The sequence below is a fragment of the Centroberyx affinis genome, unplaced genomic scaffold (assembly GCF_046629955.1).
Source record: "Centroberyx affinis isolate AG114_WGS23_722 - 3 ecotype Tasmania unplaced genomic scaffold, CSIRO-AGI_Caff_v1 ptg003050l_1, whole genome shotgun sequence".
Lineage (NCBI taxonomy): Eukaryota > Metazoa > Chordata > Actinopteri > Beryciformes > Berycidae > Centroberyx > Centroberyx affinis.
The window spans coordinates 38443-57289 of NW_027281138.1; the positions used below are offsets into that span (position 1 = coordinate 38443).

General features: G+C 39.8%; 1 protein-coding gene across 1 annotated transcript in view; it reads right to left on the reverse strand.

Annotated features, from left to right (window-relative positions):
- The window catches only part of LOC139659242 (desmoglein-2.1-like), a 63162-nt gene that overhangs the window by 37065 nt on the left and 7250 nt on the right, over positions 1-18847 (reverse strand). The window contains exons 3-12 of the mRNA XM_071537457.1: positions 18482-18640; positions 17896-18034; positions 14531-14694; positions 13883-14017; positions 13132-13317; positions 12463-12527; positions 12178-12378; positions 11931-12073; positions 10069-10290; positions 9396-9632 (exon numbers count right to left, since the gene is read on the reverse strand). Coding sequence (XP_071393558.1) covers positions 9396-9632; positions 10069-10290; positions 11931-12073; positions 12178-12378; positions 12463-12527; positions 13132-13317; positions 13883-14017; positions 14531-14694; positions 17896-18034; positions 18482-18640 — 1651 coding nt within the window. The remainder of the gene's footprint in view (positions 1-9395; positions 9633-10068; positions 10291-11930; positions 12074-12177; positions 12379-12462; positions 12528-13131; positions 13318-13882; positions 14018-14530; positions 14695-17895; positions 18035-18481; positions 18641-18847) is intronic.

Here is an 18847-nt window from a genome sequence, read left to right on the forward strand (position 1 = left end):
TAAGAACTGGGTCCCACCCAGTACCCAATTAAAAAAAATACAAAATGTAAGAAATACTGTAAATTTCCCTTTTCCCAAGACAGGAAAACAATTATAATTATACACAAACAAGTCCCCTGTAGCCAATAAATTAAGTCTACGCAAATATTTAAACACAGTAGGCATACATTACCATTATAGTGTAATACCACTGAATACTATCCAGCTATTCCACATTCCACTCTGACGTTTCCGTTTCCACCTCAGCAACCTGGTACCTAGGAGCAATTTAAGAGGAGGGAGGAGGACGGAAGACAAGAAAGCAGAGGAGGCAAAGTTCCCGGACGAGTCCCCATTTTGTCACAGCCCAGGCTCAATGGACTTGACAAAGAGGCTGATCCTTTTCCTCCATCTTAAGGACGCCAGCAGCCACTAAATTTGATCTCAAAATAGCTTTAATTTTATCTTTCAACTGTTTATCACAACTCCTATTGCATTTGAACCGGGGTACTCTAAATCTACGGCCTGAGGGAAGAGTTTCAAACTGAAAGTGAAGGAGGTGGTTTGTGCCTTGCGGAGAACCACCTGGTCAAAGACAGTTGTCAGGGGGGTCTTTGGGACACCAGACACCTTACCAGCCACCTTCACAATATAGCTCAGGTGGTTTTTGTCCCTGATGTTAAGGTTACCATACCAAGCAATCATAGAAAAAGTAAGTACAGATTCAACAAATGACTTGTAAAACAAATACATAATTTTCCTATCTACATTAAAGGAATAGTTCACCCAAAAATGAAAATTCTGTCATCATCTACTCCTCCTCATGCCAGTTGAAACACAGGTGAAGTTTGTCCATATAACACACAGGGAGGTTGCCAGCACAACTCCATAGCAGCCTTCTCCAAAACAACTGAAGTCGGTGGGGACCAGTTCTTCCAGTGCTAGAACAACTAACTAATGATCTTTCACCTAACTATTCAGTACTACTCCAGTCAACTCACAATTTTAAGACAACAAGGAAACTTATGTTTTTAAGTTGAATTGCCTTAATATTTTTTGCAGTGTATTAATAATGCCACTCAATGGTAAATATGGTCAGAGTTTGTGTGTTTACATGCACAGAGCATTCTGGATAAGATGTTTACAGCACGGACTGTGGAAAGACAACCGCAAATCAGTTTTCCAACTTTATTACACTAGATGGTGGTTTTCAGCACTCTGACTTTAATATGGAAAGTCATAGGAGAGTTATAGAATTTTACATCAGGCCCCTGGCAGGATCTCTGATTACTCAGTGTATCCGTCTCTCTTATGATATAGGGCTATATCATGAGACAAACTTGAACTCGTATCCAGCTGTCTTGACGAGACATGTTAGACTTTATCCTCGATGAGCCATATGAGCTCCTTATCACTGAAAACCATTGCCATCTCCATTGCCTCAAAAAGCCTTTACTCTAGACATTATAGTCAAAAAACAATATAAATTCCGTATACAGATATATCTATCCTCATTATTTATAATCTATACCAGTGATTCTCAACCTTTTTCATGTCAAGGACCCTAATTTAGTCCACATTAGAGCCACGGACCCCCATTTGGCCATTTTTGTTTCCCTCTTGGACCCCAATCTGAGAATAGTTTTATTGTTAAATATGATTTTGTCCAGAATTCCATGACTATCTGTGTTGTAGGTAGAGAAATAACAGTGAAACTATGATCAAAACAGTCATTCTTCTACATTCTCTAAGCATGTTCACTTCTTGTTAATGAAATAATGGTGAAGTTTAACAATTCATCATTTTGCTGGGGACCCCCTGGAACCCCCTCAAGGACCCCTGGTGGTCCCCGGACCCCACATTGAGAACCACTGATCTATACAGCTTGTATAACTCATAAAAAGCATCCAGTAGAGTTGCGGGGCAGTAGATCCTCCTCAAGAACTGGAAAATAATAAAAATGTTTTGGCCTGATGTGTGTATATGACTGCATTAATGGATGACAAACACTCATCTTTTGTTTTCAAAAGTAACTCGCAAGTAATGTGGATCGTAATATACCCCATTACTCTCAAAAGAAAGTAATATTGTAATGTAACATGCAGTGAAATATAAAACTTGTCTTTTTTTCTTTTTCTGAAGTAGCTTCAATACTGGGAGCTGCATTAGCCATGTTCAATGTGATATGAGAATGTATAGTCACTGCTGTGCATGCCCTGTCCTGATCTTCTTCATTACTCTAGGGTAGGTCCTTACTGCCAAATACCATAATCAAATATGACATAATCAAATATGACATTTGACTGAGCCAAGTTACAAGGCTTTTATATACATACAGTATGTATATGTATACTGTCCTGTATTATTATGCAGACACGCACACAAACACAAATGCATGTTGACCAAAAGTATTATGTACAAAACAACCCTTTATTGAAGTAGTGAACAATACAAGGTTTTACAGGGTTTTTCTTTTCAGTGTCCCAGTAGTCTAGTATGCAAAAACAAAAAAAACAAAAAAAACCCATAAATATCACTTATACATTTCTCATAGATATCTTTGAAGCAAACCCAACATTATGCCAAAATGTATTCCAGTGCATTACAGAATTAAATGATCTAATAATAAATGTAATGTACACGTGTATGATAATAAATGAACCCGTGTTTCACAAGTGCGTTAAATAACATAAAATGTCACTGCACCCATTTCTAGCATTTGAGATAGAGCTGCAACGATTAATCGATTAATCTATTAGTTGTCAACTATTAAATTAATCGCCAACTATTTTGATAATCGATTAATCGGTTTGAGTAATTTTGTAAGAAATATAAGTCAGAATTCTCTCATTCCAGCTTCTTAAATGTGAATATTTTCTGCTTTCTTTCCTCCTCTATGACAGTAAACTGAATATCTTTGGGTTGTGGACAAAACAAGACATTTGAGGACGTCATCTTGGGCTTTGGGAAACACTGATCCACATTTTTCACCATTTTCTGACATTTTATAGACCAAACAACTAATCGATTAATCGAGAAAATAATTGACACATTAATCGACAATGAAAATAATCGTTAGTTGCAGCCCTAAATTGAGACATGATCATGTATGCACAACACAAGGAAAGAAAAAACAGCACATATTGCACAGTGTAAAGATAAAACATTTTGTCTGTTTTAAAGTACTGGAGTGTATACAACTGATCAACCCATTGGGAACCATTAAATCTTAATTAGGGAGTGGATTTAGTTTTGTAATGAACACTGCATGTTTAGATCAAGCACGGTCACCAGAAAACGCAGTGCAAGAGAGCATAATGTATGCATGACCAGTATAATTGCTTGTATAGTTTTTGTTAAATTTCGTTAAACATTTGTCTGGCTTATTGGTTTATCCCTTGGGTATAATAGCAAGCCAAGTCAAGTTTATCTGTATAACCCTTATAAAAATTTAAGTGTCAAAGGGCTTCATAACGCCCACATTATGAAAGCAATAAATTAAAATGACCCCCCCCCCTCCCTCGAGCAACCGTAGATCCTCAATGAGAACAACCTCAAAAAAAGAAAGGGATCCCCCTTCCAGGATGCTCAGGCATACAATGGTACCGAGTGTTGATAACAAAATCAGTGCCAAATAATCTTGAGATTTAACTCAACTCCTGAAATCATAAACCATTAATACATACAAGCAATAAGTATCTTTCTTTAAAAAGCAACAAAGTAGGTAATATTGTGGACTTTGCATCTGTAAACAAGCTTAGATGAAGAAAAAAACGTATAAATGAGGAGTGAAACAACAAGCCATACAAATGTGCACTAATGCAGAGGTTGTAAGAGTTAGGGTTGGCTAAACTCTCATGAAATTTAACAGTGTATACATGCAGGCACATGAGGCTTCATTCCTAGTCAATATGCTGCAACAGGCCCTCTACCAATAAGCTGAAACATGTACAGTTTTATTTAAGTCACTCGTCAAAATAATTGAGGGATTGCCTTCAGAACATAAAATATAACAGCTTTCACATGGCTGCAAGACACATCTGAACAAGTTATCTTCCCTGTTGCTTTCTTTTGCTCAGGCATTTGCTATGTAAGGGATAATATACAGTGAGCGGGTCATTATTGCGAAATAAACCCTGAGAGGGTGATGCATTACAGGTTAGCTGATGCAGTCTTGAATCACCCTGAATGGTACATTATCCCGCTTATTACACGGCTACTTACTTAAGAAATCAATAATTTGACAGAAAATATTGATTTAAAAATGATTTTATTGATTTAAAAATGATTTTATTGCTTCCGCTACAAAAAATAGTCCTTTAGATTCTACTGTTGGAACTGCGTCCATAGCCACGTAAACTCTGTAGCCTTCTTACCCTTCTTTACTGGGGACGGTTCAGCCATTTCCCATGAATCGAAAGTTTTGTGCTCTCCAAATATATTAAAATTAGAAAAAATTTGAAAAATCTTCCATGGTGTTTTCTGATGGAGTAACGGAAAGCTGACGTTTTTTTGCCACAGGGTATCGCGAATAAGCTGACGTTGTTAAATTTACCGGATTGCTTCTGCGGATTGATATGATTGGACGTGGTCCTCCAGAGTCTATGATCAGAACTGCGTCCATAGCAGCGGTCTGCTATTCAGAAATAACAGACCGTAGAATGCCGTAATTGACCAATCAGAATCGAGTATTCAACAAAGCCGTATAATAATATCTGTTGTTTTGCCAACGCCTCATTCAGTGACTTTCTCGGTGGTCACCACTCTTTTCTCCTGCATCGCCACCTTGTAGTGGCCAGGGACTGTGCTCATTGTGGTGGAAGACCCGTTCAAACCCACCATGACTGCCATGGTTTTATTGGTTGGAATTTTTTATGTACACCTCCTGATACACAATGAAGTCACCACTAAAGATGTTCTGTTTTCCAGGAAGTAAAACTAATGAGATTTTGATATAAAAATACACTAGAATAAGGTTTTTGACATTTTTTTTTGCCATGAATTGTCAAATAGGTGCATGGTATGATAATTAGAATGAGCTAAAAAGATGAAAAGTCTTTGTTTTTTTTTCATTGTGACTTTAAGGTGACATAACGCACGCTCTGGCAGTCATATGGAAGGTCTTCAGCCCTTGGACAACAGTGGCTGTGAATGGCTGATCATGTTTCTAAGCATACCACTTGGTCATCTCAACAGAGCTGAAAAGACTCTGTTAATCTGTGTGCTGTTTTTGACTGGGAATTGTTCATTTCACCATTGAAACATCTGATTAATTTTGTGTTTAGATAATGTCAGCTTGTAAGCTAGCTAACCATAGTATTTGGTCAGTTAACAGCCGTCTTGTTGTAAACACATGTGATTTGTACACTAGCTAATGTAACAAGTAGACGCTAGTGTTAGTAGTGGCTAGCAGTCCCATGTAACATTATATTATATCATGTACCCCTAATTTAGTCCACATTAGGGCCACAGAGCTCCATTTGATGAGATTTTGTCTCTCAGACCCAAATCTGAGAATATTTTAGATGATTTTGTCCAGAATTCCATGACTATCTGTATTATAGGTAGAGAGATAACAGTGAAACTATGACTAAAATAATCATTCCTCTACATTCTCTAATTGTGTTAACTTGTTGTAAATGAAATAATGGAAAAGTTTAACAGTTCATCAAGTTGCTGGGGGCCCCCTGGAACCCCCTCAAGGACCCCTGGTGGTCCCCGGACCCCACGTTGAGAACTACTGGCTTAGTCAGTCTGATGGCTAGTTAGCTAGCCAAAAATAAAGCCAAAAATCAACTATTTGCTCAGGTTGACTGAGGTGACCCTTCTCGAGTGTTTTGGAGTAGAGCCTAGGGCTAAAGAAAATATAGTTTACTGTGTCACAGTAATGTAAATTTGGAAACAAACCTACCCGAACACACTATTCATTTCACACTCACACAACAATCTTTTACAGGTATCTCTCTTTTTCTAGCCTGGTTGTTATAAGCCCACAGCCAATTCTCTAATGGACCTCCATGATGGTGCCAGACACGGTTGCTGGGAGATTTGTAACAAGACTTCAACATTTTTTGTCCTGAAGGCAATTCTGTTTGCAAGGAAAACAGAGCAACATATCAATATACACAAGTGTATAACATTGACATCACATGTGGTAAATTAAAGCTTTTGGTCCTACTGTGTTCTCGCCCTGACCCTCAGTGGGCAATGAGTAGCTAGGCAATGAGGTGTGATTTGGTGTCAGAGGACATCTCAGTATTTTCCCATGGCAGACCCTCAGCCCCACGACGACGACAGAAGTACACCAACAGAAGGATGACTGTGGACACAACAAAAAGTTTCAGTATAACTCAGTGATCCCCAAACTGTGGTTCAGGGACCCCTAGTGGTCCTTTGCTGACTTCCGATGCCAGTGCCTATGTCATTCTGGTGACGTAGTTGCAGTGCCCCGGCGGCAGCTAGCTAAAACTAGTTTCCCCATAAAGAACCATTGTAAAATCAACAGCTGATAATTTAATTTGGGTATTTGCCACAGTTATAGCTTCTAAAGACTGTAGAAAAAAAGTTTAATTGTTGTCATGTTGGTCCTCAAACTGTCCCCAGATAACATAAGGTTCGGTTCATCACCCAATACACACTCTTATCCTCTTAACCATTTTTCTATAATTACTATATGTCAATAAAAATCAATTTGATAAGAAAGACCATGTTATTTTTAATGAACATAAAAAAACACAATATTTACATTGTAGAGCTTGTGCTATGAAATAGCACATGCTCCAAAAAAACCCCCAAAAACATATGGCTTGTACACCTGAAAACCTCAGTGCTGCAAGAAATATTTTTTCCAGTTTGGGTTGAGAACTGATTTCAAATGTTGCCTACGTATATGTACAATTGCATCTATTGCCAAATGATCAGTTTGATTAAATGTATCTCCCAAGCATCTCACGTCCCCAACACACACACGCACACACACCCAGCCTGACACATAGAGAACATGACCAAACACGCAGTGGCAGGCTAGTGAATGCAACATACAGACTTGCCCTCTAGTTCAGTGTCCAGGGTTAGGTTCAGTTTCTGTGGACTTGGTAAAGAAACATAGAGAGAGGGTCAAATGTAATATGGACTTCATGAAATTGTGAAGATGTGAAGCTACACTAAAAAAAAATACAAAGACAATGGGTGTTTTACTAGAAAAGGGGAGATGTTGCAGAGGACAGTTGGTGGTTTAAGTTCCCCCTCTTGTGTTGTTATTATATTATTACACTTGTTTATGTGGTAGGGCATTTGTCTCCCGGGGCACCCTGTTGAATATAAAACTTGAGTGTGCAAGCTAAGATGATGTCTCTGTATGTTTACTGATATATTACACAAACAAAGGAGATAATTGGCCGTTGCTCTTGTTTACATCCCATTTGTTACAGAAACTGGCTGCCATCTGGGAATTATTGGAACTAGCAGAAAGAATCAAAGAGAATTGGCTGCACTCAAGCATATGTGCAGAGCCCGATTGATTGACTGTGTCTACTTTAGCTCAGTGGTGTGATGGGGGAATTTCACTAGTATTTTTACTATTAGATAGTATAAAGAGAGGATGTGTCACAAGCTGCATCTCTTATACCCCTTTTCCACCAACATAGAACGGGTTCCGTTCCGGTTCGCGCACCTAATTTTGAACCATTCGGAGCATTTTGACCAAAAATAAATTGGTTCGGAACCCGAAAAGTTGGTTCCCAGCTGGAACCAAAAAATAGCAGGTTTTCAAGTGCGAACCGTGACGACATCAGTGGGCGTGTCATATTCTACAGGTATAATAACAGAACAAAAGCTCCCAGGTAATCAATGCGATCCGCCATCTTGCTACTACTGTTTACTTCCAGTGTGCATTGTGCAACGCCCTCCGTTGATGATGCATCCTTGATTACAATGGTTCCGCTCAAAACTGGTGGAAATGTGGGCTGGTTCGCTAGATAGCACCAAGGTTCCAAGAATCCTGAACGGAACTGGTTCAAGAACCAGAGCTAATTTGGTGGAAAAGGGGTGAGTGTGGTATGGGAGCTGCTTGGCCCGTGACCGCAAGGCCCACCAGAGAGTCGGCCTAGAACATCACGAGAAAGGACCTCCCATCACTACAGGACATTTGTGACACAAGAGTTCGCAGAAGAGCCCACAGCATCATCAAGGATACTACCTACCCCCTCCACAAACTCTTTACACTCATGCCATCTGGCAGAAGGTACCACCAGAGGGTGAGGTGTTAAACCACCAAACTATGGGACAGTTTCTTCCCCCAGGCCATTAGACTGATGAACAGTTTTTCTCTGTGCATGTGACAATAAAGAACTTGAACTAGAATGACAGACTATTCTCTTTCTTGTTTTCTTTACTGGTATCTCTCCACTTCACAATTATGCCAGTGTAACAAGACTATGTGTGTCTAGTCATGGTTGGGCCATTCTGGCTCTATGGTGAATGGACAATGTGTATAATTAATGTCTGGTGCATGTTTTAATATTTCTAATATTTTTCAGCGTGTCGGACAGAACAAACTCTTGGGCTGGTCACCAGCTCTGGCTACTGCCACCTACTGGCCAGGCCAAATACCATATCTAAAAATAACAATCTTTTCAGAAGGTCCCTTGCACAAATTCCTGGGGCCATTCGTGTCGAAAAACCTTATACAATCATCTAATTGTTTTCACCCATCCCTTTCCACAATCTGCTTCTTTTCTTTGTCCCCTCAGCCTTCTTTATCCCATGTGGTTACAACAGAGCACAGATTAAAAAACAGACACAGAATACTTTAACACTACTAATACTTTAGTCCAGGGCTGTAGTCCAGTCTCCAGACCACTTTTCTTAAGTCTTGGACTTGTCTCGGTCTCCTGCCTATGCTGACTCAGACTTGTCTTGGTTCTCCTCACTATTGGATATTGACTCGACTTTTTCCACCTACCTAAAAATTGTCAAAGATACGTTTTTCTCCACCTGGTCCACCTTTTTTTTATTTTCTCCCCACAAACGTCTATACAGACTTCTATACATTGCTTTGTCAAAATCCTATACATGATTAGTTGGATGTTGAAAGGTACAATACAGAGCTCCTGCAAATAGAGATCTACATCTCTGTTGTTAAGAAACTCCTTAAGCAGTATCTTGATATTTGGAAAGATGTGTACACTGTTTATTGACTATTTTGGTCTAAGTCTTGAATAGGTTTGTTCTGATCTCTATTTTGACTTGGCCTCGACCCGCTTTGGCCCTAGTTTTGACCCAAACTTGACTGGACATGGTTTCGGAGTTGACTTGGACTCAACATAAGTTCTTAGTCAAACATGGTCAAAGGACTAAAGGTTTTAGTCCTTTGGCCATGTGGGCCTTCATCAGGATGAATGTCACATCATACTCACGCAGTAGCATCAGCAGGCCCAGGAAGATCAGTCCGATGGCTGCAGCTCCTAACTCGGCTCCTTTCCTACTGCTAGCGCCTCGCACTCCGCAAACCTTCCCTTCCTCACAGGCGCAAACTTCCACCTTGACCTTCTGCACATCTGGACAGGCAAATCCCTGCTGGTCCTCCACCTCCAGCGCCACCTCATAGGAACCAGGCCACATGGACTCCTGGGCCCTCAAGATGGCAGAGTTTTCTGTTGGCAACAGCACAATCACATGGTATTCAGCTGGAAGTGGCTGAGTGTAGTACTCTAATACGCAGTGCTCTATAGTTATTTTTTCTGAGGTCAGATTCCTATTGGCTTTTCCAAAGTCTAGATTACAAACAAGAGGTTCCTATTGGCTGTTCTTTGACATCAGAGCTCCTAGACATTGGATCAACTTGCCTGGGCTTAAGGCTGCTAAATCTGTCACCTTTTAAATCACTTCTTAAAACTCACTTTTATAGACTTGCTTTTATGTATGTATGTTTTTGCCTTACTCTGTATTTCTTACCTTTCTTTCATTGCCTTTGCTCTCAATTTTATCTGCTTGTTTTTTAAATCCATTTCTAAAGCAGTTTGTAACTCTTTTGGAAATCACTGTATAAATAAAGATTATTATTATTATTGCTATTAGCGTTCTCCTCACCATTAAGATGCTCCACAACCCATTTGCCCTTGGTGCCCTCTGCGACGATGTAGAAGCTGAAGGGAGCTGAATTGGGGAATGCATCTTCATCCTCAGCGCTCACAGTGACAGTGTCAGCAGTAGTACACATAGTCTGGACGTTACTGGTCAGGGTGGGGCAGTGGTCATTAAAGTCTTCCACCTGGATGGCTATGGTGCCGGTGGCTGTTTTAGAGGGCATGTCTGTAAAGGGAAATACAGAAAAGAGGACATGTCAACATGGATAATTTTGGTCTCTATGTTTTAACAGCTAAGTTGGCCAATGAGACAATCTACCATTATTCCTTTAAACTATGCTGCTCTCTGCTGCTAACAATTGGTACTCATCAGGGCATGAAACTAACGTTACTAACGACTGGCCACAGTGGTAATTTGATTGTGGCCAACATTGTTTTAGAATAGAAAATAGTAATTGAAGACAATGGGCCCTATCTTACACCCGGTGCAAAGCGGCGCAAAGCACAGCGCAAGTGTCATTGCTAGTTTCCGACCGACGCAGTTGTCATTTTCACTCCCAGCGCCCATGTTGTTTAAATAGCAAATGTACTTGCGCCCATCTTTGCGCCCATGGGCGTGTTGGTCTTAAAATGAGGTGTGGTCAGGCGCATTGTTGGCGCATTGCTATCGTGAGGCAGTGGAATGCGATTGCGCCATTGACCAACAAAAACGTGGTCTAAAATCAATGACGGAGTATTTTCCTGCTATTTAAAGGGCGCATTATTAAGATGCGTCTCTCTCTCTCTCTCTCTCTCTCTCTCTCAAACACACACACACAACGTTACCATGCAAAATAGTAAAGGCCTTTTCAGAATTCTAAAAAACGAGTATTGTACCAAAATACATTTTTTTCAATTTTCTCTATGCAACATACCCACAAATTACACCACTATGACAGGCTACAGGGCGTTAGTAGACAGATGTGAAGTCTCTCCCTCTCCTTCTCCTCCTTTCTTCCACTGACTAACTCCATCAAAACTCCATGTAAAGTATGCCTACGCCTCAGTTTCCCCATATATATTGTATTTTAGAAATTCAGAATTTCTAAAATACAAATTCAGAATTTCTAAAATACAATATATATTGTATTCCCCGTATATACTGTATTTTAGAAATTCTGAATTTCTAAAATACAATATATATGGGAAAACGGAGGCGTAGCCATTACTTCAATATATTAAATATACACAGATGCTGATTTCGTTGCAATGTTTTTTTTCCAAAGATGAAGTTTTGAAGTAGGCTGTCGTGTTTTTCCCTACAGGCTACATTAGGTTACTGATGCGGTCTGCTGGTCTTTGCTTGGCTGCAGAAGCCTGTAGTCCAGACAAAAGCTGAGTGATCCGCCATTTAAATAGCAATGGGCCAAGGTGCAAGCGCACCTGGCTTTTAAAGGGAATGGGAGATGACACAATGATTGGTTGAGTTCATGTTACACCCAAAACACACCTATGGTTAATTAAGGGACTTAGTACAACCCCTTTGCACCTTGCGCCTTACTTTGCGCCCAGATTGTGTGCTGTTTAACTACCAAAAGTGGACATGGACACGCCCTAAATGCGCTTTAGACCATGCGCTACAGATCCTTTAAATAGGGCCCAACCTGCCAAAGTGTATGGTAGAATTGATAGACTTCTCGGCCAAAGCCAAAATGTACCAGCGTTTGGCTGATGGCAAGTGATAAAATCAAGCATTCAACTTTTTGTCTGATGAGGCATTCCTTTTACTTTCCTAAGCCATTTACTTTACTTGGAACCACTCTGTTCTAATAAGAGTATTCTGAAATGTATCAGGTATGGAGCAGAGCACATAGTGGAAGATTTTACCTTCTGTCATGCAGAGCACGTTAGCAAAATATGTCCCATTGACCAGCAATGGAGACTCTCTGTCAGGCACCTTGTTGAGCTTAATCTCAGCCGTCTTTGGGTCGATGGTCAGCCAGTTGCCAGGATCAAAGCCCTTGGCATACCTACAGCGGAAATAAACTGTCAATTGTTTCATGTATTGTAAATTAAACCTACAGTGAGTATTATCCTCTATAAAGGGATTTTGTGTGTATGTGCATGCACTGACCTGACATCCTCAGCTGGTTTCAAGGTATCTCCATCCAGTGCTGGGTAGCTACCAATAACCTCATTAATGTTGACGGTCTGGCCTCCCTCTGAGATGGGAATTGCTTTGACCTTGGGGTCGAAACGTGGCCCCTCAGGCTCGTTCACCACATTGATTTCGATTGGATAGATTTTATAGTTGGTGGTCCCACTTGATGTTCCAGTTGGTGGAATCCCAGTTCCAACTCCACACCATGCTCCTCCTAATCCAATAATTGACCCAGCTCCAGGTGCATCAGGATTATATGGTTCAACTTTGTTCCTCACAGCCAGTCCTAGTTCGAGATCCTTCACATCCTCATAATCCACAGCCTGGGGAATGGCACACAAAAAGAAGAAAACTCTTACATACTCTTACATATTCGATATACAAACACAAAATATTACTGATCGCTTGTGTCCCGCCATTTGTGTGTTTGTCAATACAGTGAAATGAGCATGAACTCTGAAATGCAGATTACATTTTGTGGATACAAATTATGTGAACATTACGTTCCTCCACCACAAATTAGATTATGTGACAAGAACACAAATTGAACACACCATTTTCACATGTTTGTCACATGAAAAGGTTAGCTAATGATTAAGTTCAGGCAAGTTAACAATTTTGGTTAAGGTTAGGTGTAACGTTAGGCAACTAAAACTTTGGTTAATGTTAGGCAACTAAAACCAATTGGTTATGGTTAGGGTAAGATTTTGGTCATGGTTAAGTACCAAAAAACGTTTTGGCATAAGTTGGGAACTTAACCATTACTTCCTATATGCTACTCTCACATAATCCTTTCATGGTGGAGAAACAGATTTCTTTCACTTAGTGTGCATGGAACATATTATTTGCATTTTATGACATTTTTTTAAGATATAGATTTTTTTAATAGAATTCTCAATAATTCTCAGGTTGCTAATTCAGCAGCACCTTGTCAAGCATTAGGATGCCTTCGTTGGTCTTGGGGTCTGTCTTGATGCTGAAGTAGCCAGCCTCGTTGCCTTTGACGATATCAAAGACAGCTTCCCAGTTTTCTGTGTCCTTCATGTCCAGGTCCTCTGCTCTGATCCTCATCACCTCCACACCCTCTGTGTTCTCCTTAATGCTGCTCACATACTGCAGGTAAAACATGTCATGAGCTAACTATAATAGGGTCCTTATGCAGTACTAAACGAAAATCACAACCTGACTACAAAACTATGCAAGAGTTGCAAAACCCTGATGAAGCTATACAGGCCAATATGCCTGGGTGTGTTTTTAAAATCGTATCCCCCTCTCCTTTTTACCTTTCAAACCAGCACGTGCCTGGACTTGGATTTGTTTATGCCACAAGAACACATTTGTGGTTATAATATCTATTTTCTTTTTTCCTATGCTGTACTTTTCTCATATTTCATGCAGAAACATACTCTGAGCTAACTAGTACACCCAAGACATACTAATACCAATGTTTTAGTGTCTAAATGCTGTTTGAGGCCATTCACCCCTCACAAAAATAGTTTTATTTCTTTGTTTATAATATGTGATATATACATTAGATTAGCATATGTCACATAATGTTTTTTCCTCCAAAGGAAACAGCATTTAAACCATGCAACTCTAAAACTCTACAGGGAATCCATTTCTATATGCATCCATATATAATATGTTGTTATATCAGTGTTATATCAAACATAACTACCTCATCTTTCTCCAGAGTGGGGAGGTTGTCATTCACATCTCGGATGGAAATGGTAACAGTGCCGGTTCCAGTGTTTCCCTCTGGTTTGCCGTTCATGTCCTGACCTTTCACCGTCAGAATATATGTGTCATGGAGCTGAAATAGAAAACAGCAGTTTTCAGTGTTTCCCCCTAGAATTTTAGTCTCATCATAGTGGAAAGGCCTCTGAAGCAGCCCATGGGACACAAAACATCTACACAAATACTGCTACTACTACTACTAATACTACTACTAATAAAACATATTCATGCATGCTTTTTTGAATTCCATCAATTTGTCACATTAGAATCAATTCAGGTTAAGGGCTTCCCATAGACAACCAGAGGTGGACAACACTGGCTATGTTTACATGCATGGAGTAAGCTGGTTATTGGTCATACTGACTGGAATGCTCAATTTTGAAATACTACAAATTTATAGCTGCTGTAGTTTCATAAATTATACCAAAATACAATAAAAAATTATTAATATTAATAATATTTTTCCTATTCACCTATGGTGCCTCACCTTAAGAACATATTTTTTTGTGCATAGAAACACAGCCACTAACTGGCTGATAGCTGTTTTTTAATAAATGTCCAACATTGGCCCGGTATTCATAGTCAATACCTCTCTGTCCAGTGTGGGCTGTTTGACACGGATCTCTCCATCCCTGGTGATCCTGAACATGTGTTCTCCTGGTGGTTGCTGGTCCACGATGGTATAGGCGATCCGAGAGTTCTCATTCCATGGCTCATCTAAATCGGACGCTGTGACTTTCAGAATGAAGGTACCTATAAAAACAGCAACAAGTGAAGTAGTCATCAACCTTGATACTGTACTCTTCTTAACTATGATGAACAATAATAATAACTTTATTTATATAGCACCTATCAAAACATAGTTACAAGTGCTTCACTCAAGACTAAATATACAGCAAGTGCAGTACAGAAAGAACACAGTAAAATAGAAACAGCATATAAATTGATTTGGGGACAGTAAGAAATGCCCTGCCCAAGGACCTCAGGCTGCGGTTTGGCTCATAAGGGGTTAAAAGATCAGACATATCGCTAAGGGGTGGTCTACATAGTGCCTTGAATGTTATGAATAAAATCTTAAAATCAATTTGGTATCTAATAGGCAGCCAATGCCAGTGGAGGGAAGCTAAAATGGGTGTGGCATGGTCCCAACCCTTGGTACTGGTTAAAAGCCTTTCGGCAACATTTTAGCTGCAGACGGGAGAGGGATTGAGAGCGAGATGAGATGTGTAGGCATGGATAACCTTCACTAAGCCAGCAACAGATAAGAAGGACCTCATTTTTGCAATGCTCTTCAACTGAAAGAAGCAGGACCGATCCATCCAGCACTTTATATCTGGCAGGCACTCCTTAAAATCTATGTTCCCAGGGTCCTATGTTCCCCAGTTCTACATGTGTGCTCTCCCAGGGTCCTATTATCCCAGGGTCCTATGTTTAACCCTAACCCTAACCCTAACCCTAACCCTAACTAGCCATATTAAGCGAATACAGAGCTGGGGAACATCTTTTTTAGGTTCCCATTATGTGCTATATAGAGCTGGGGAACATAGGACCCTGGGAACATAGGACCCTTTGTCATGTTCCTATTATGTGCCATATAATTCTGGGGAACATAGGACCCTTGGAACATAGGACCCTGGGAACATAGGAATGACTCCCTTAAAGCCCCTACGTGCAGAATTTGAATCTGATTATATCATCCTCCAATTAATTTTGATACCATAAAAGTTTGCCAGTAGAAAAATTAGGCCAACGCAGAGAAAATTGGTTTAGTCTGTGCTGCTTTCAGTCTGTTCATTCTCTGTGTCACGGGGTACGATTCATTCTTGTGCCTGTTATATAATGTAACTGTAGTTTGTAGTAACGTACAAGTGCCACAAGATGGCAGTATGCCACAAGATGGCTCTGCCGGCGGAAGTCTCTGGAGCGTGCCGTTGTTGATTACGGTAATTATCGGTAATGCATTGCAGTAACAAAAAAACGGCTACCTAACGAACCCAAACAGAAGCAGATCAGAAAACAAGGAGGCTTCGTACTAAAATATGAGCAAATATACTTATCAAAAAGAGGGAATTAGAAATAAAGGCCAGTCTCTAATATAACTCTGTTTCCAATAAAGGCCTGGTACCCTCTGCAGCTGAGGTAAATAAAGGCCCGGGTCAATATTAGAGGAAATACGGTATTTATGTAGTCAGCTGTACAGTATGTAACCTAACCTAGCAAATTGGCTTCACTTGTCAGTACATAACCGGCTGCCGACAGAGAGTGGGGTACAGAAGGGAAAGATCTATAATAGTGACTTACAGTGAACAGACCATGGAGTTCCTACTGTCCAGTGTGTGTGGGGTGTAATTGCGATGTTTAGTCCGCATTTGCCGTCAGGTTCATGTGTCCTGCCTTCTGTCAGCTTGCCGTAATCGCCACATTTAATACAACTCCATACTCCGATTATGTTACTTGATTTGTGTTTAGTGTAGTTTGTTAGCGTAGCATTTTCCAATAGTTGCAGCTCATAGCCTCAGAGTAGTAAAATGTTGGATAGGCTATGTTCACAACGACAGCGATCCCCCAAATATCTGTTAACCCGAATTCTCACGATAGCAAACTACTTCATAGTACAATGCTGTCATTAGGAATAATATAGCAACTAATGTTTGAGCTACAGTTATCTGCAGCAATACTTTGTTTACATACTCCAGCTGAATGGAGCGGGGTATCGCAAATACCGCTGAGACGTTGAAAAGATGTTTGCGACATTGTCTCTTTTTGGCACTATCCTACCCCTGGAGTCGCCAAAATCAACACTTTTCAAATTGTACACATAGGGGCTCACGCATAGTGGTCAACACAGTGGACAGCTATTCCAAAGCCATTTTCTTGTATATGCATGTTTTTTTTTTAATGGTTTAGATGCATAACAGCCACTGCAGTGGACACTACTGCAACCTAGTGGCCAGTAGTTGTAAGTGCAACTAAAAACCCTCACACCCAAGATGGCCGACGGAAGTTCAGACACGCCGAATATTTCAGAAATATCTTCCCAATTCTTCTAAGTAAATACTTATTTCATCATTTATAAAGAATTTTTCCTACATTAATACACATTAGTAAGTAATTCATAAACACAGTTATAAATGTTTTATTCTTGATTAATAAGCTAATCTATAATGTGTTTAATGATTGTATTTTCATACTTTATAAATGATAGATTCACCATTTCTCAATTAAGTATTATATCAATTACAAACCAGTTATTTAGGAGTTGTTAATGGTTCATAAGATCATTTAGAAAGTGTAAATTAATGATTGACAAACTTTATAGATGTACATTTATCCATATAATGATTTAGACATGCACTAATGGTTAGTGAGTGTGTTAATAGATGTTTTATAAACACTTATTAATACTGCAATTCATGATTAATTCAGGTAGTTAGAAAGCATTTACTAGTTGTTAGTTAAGTATTTTGTGTGACCTCATCTAAAGTGAGGACTATCTATGCCTTACAAAGCATTTACAAATGAGATTGAAAGGCTGGCAATACCTGAAGGACCATTCCAGCAGTACCTCAAGACTCACAAAGTGGTCATTGGGTGCTTTTTTTTGTGATATTTTTGTTTACATTTGGGCATTTTTTTCCCCTTTATTGGATATTTCAGAATAGAGAGAAACAAAGATTGCAGAAGAGAGAGAGAGGGGGAAGATATGCAAGAAAGGTCCCAGGCCGGCTTTTACCCAAGATAGCCAACTGAGATACCAGTAAGTCCCACAATACTTTTTTCCTCCTGCTCAAACACAAAGCACAACTGTGTGTGTTAGTAAAAGAGAGACAGAGCTCAAAGAGCACATTGGGTGTTATATCATTCTTGTCGCTATGAAACACAAAGTTTGACAATAGCTTGACAATAGCTTGCAAACTATCTAGCTAACCTGAAGTAGACAGCAAACACACCAACCTGGAGGGCTGAGTTCATCCACCGCCCCGGGCTCGATGATACCAAACACTGGAGGGTTGTCATTCTGATCTATCACCCGGATCCGTAAGTTGATTTTATCCGCAAGAGAACTATTCCTGAATGTCGCAACACCCAACAGCTGAAACACCAGAAGATACAGCATTGATATTCATCATCATCCCTGTCAGTCATCACCATCATCGCTGTCAGTCATCACCATCATCGCTGTCAGTCATCATCACCAACATCATCTTCATCCTGATCACTTTGCTTTTTCACAACAATTTTCACTTCTCTTTTCATTACCCAACATATCTATTATTTCATGATCTGTCATCTGTCAGCAAGTGCAGATTTTTTTTTAGAAAATGTGTGGTTTCCTAAAAATATATAGTATATATATAGATAGAGTACATTTTATATGCACCAGAAGCCTGTGGCAGTAATGAATTGGCAGGAAATAGCTGCCAAATATCTCAATAATAAAAAACAGATGGAGTTATTCACCCCTATCTAGAAAAAAATGACATAGGATCCCACAAGAATAGAATAGAATCAAATAGAATCTGTGATACATCACACGCACATGGTACCGATGGATGGTCTCGCGGTCTAGAATACCAGTCACACGAACCAGGCCATTGTCAGGGTTGACTACAAACAGGTGGAAGGGAAACTTGTCTGCACCAATGCCACTCAGGGAGTATTTCACATTTCCATCTCCTTCATCAAAATCTGACCGGATCTGAAACACAGAGGAGAAGACCTGATGATTTTGGCTGAAAAACAATCACCCATTATTCATTTTCATCGCACCTGAAAACAGTTACATGTATGGTGGTGGAAGTGGATGAGTGAATGGGATTTTTTCAGTCTATTCACGGAATAGATTGGAGTACGGAAGAGAATTAGGGACACATGAAAAAATTTATTTGATTCTGAGTTTAAAGTC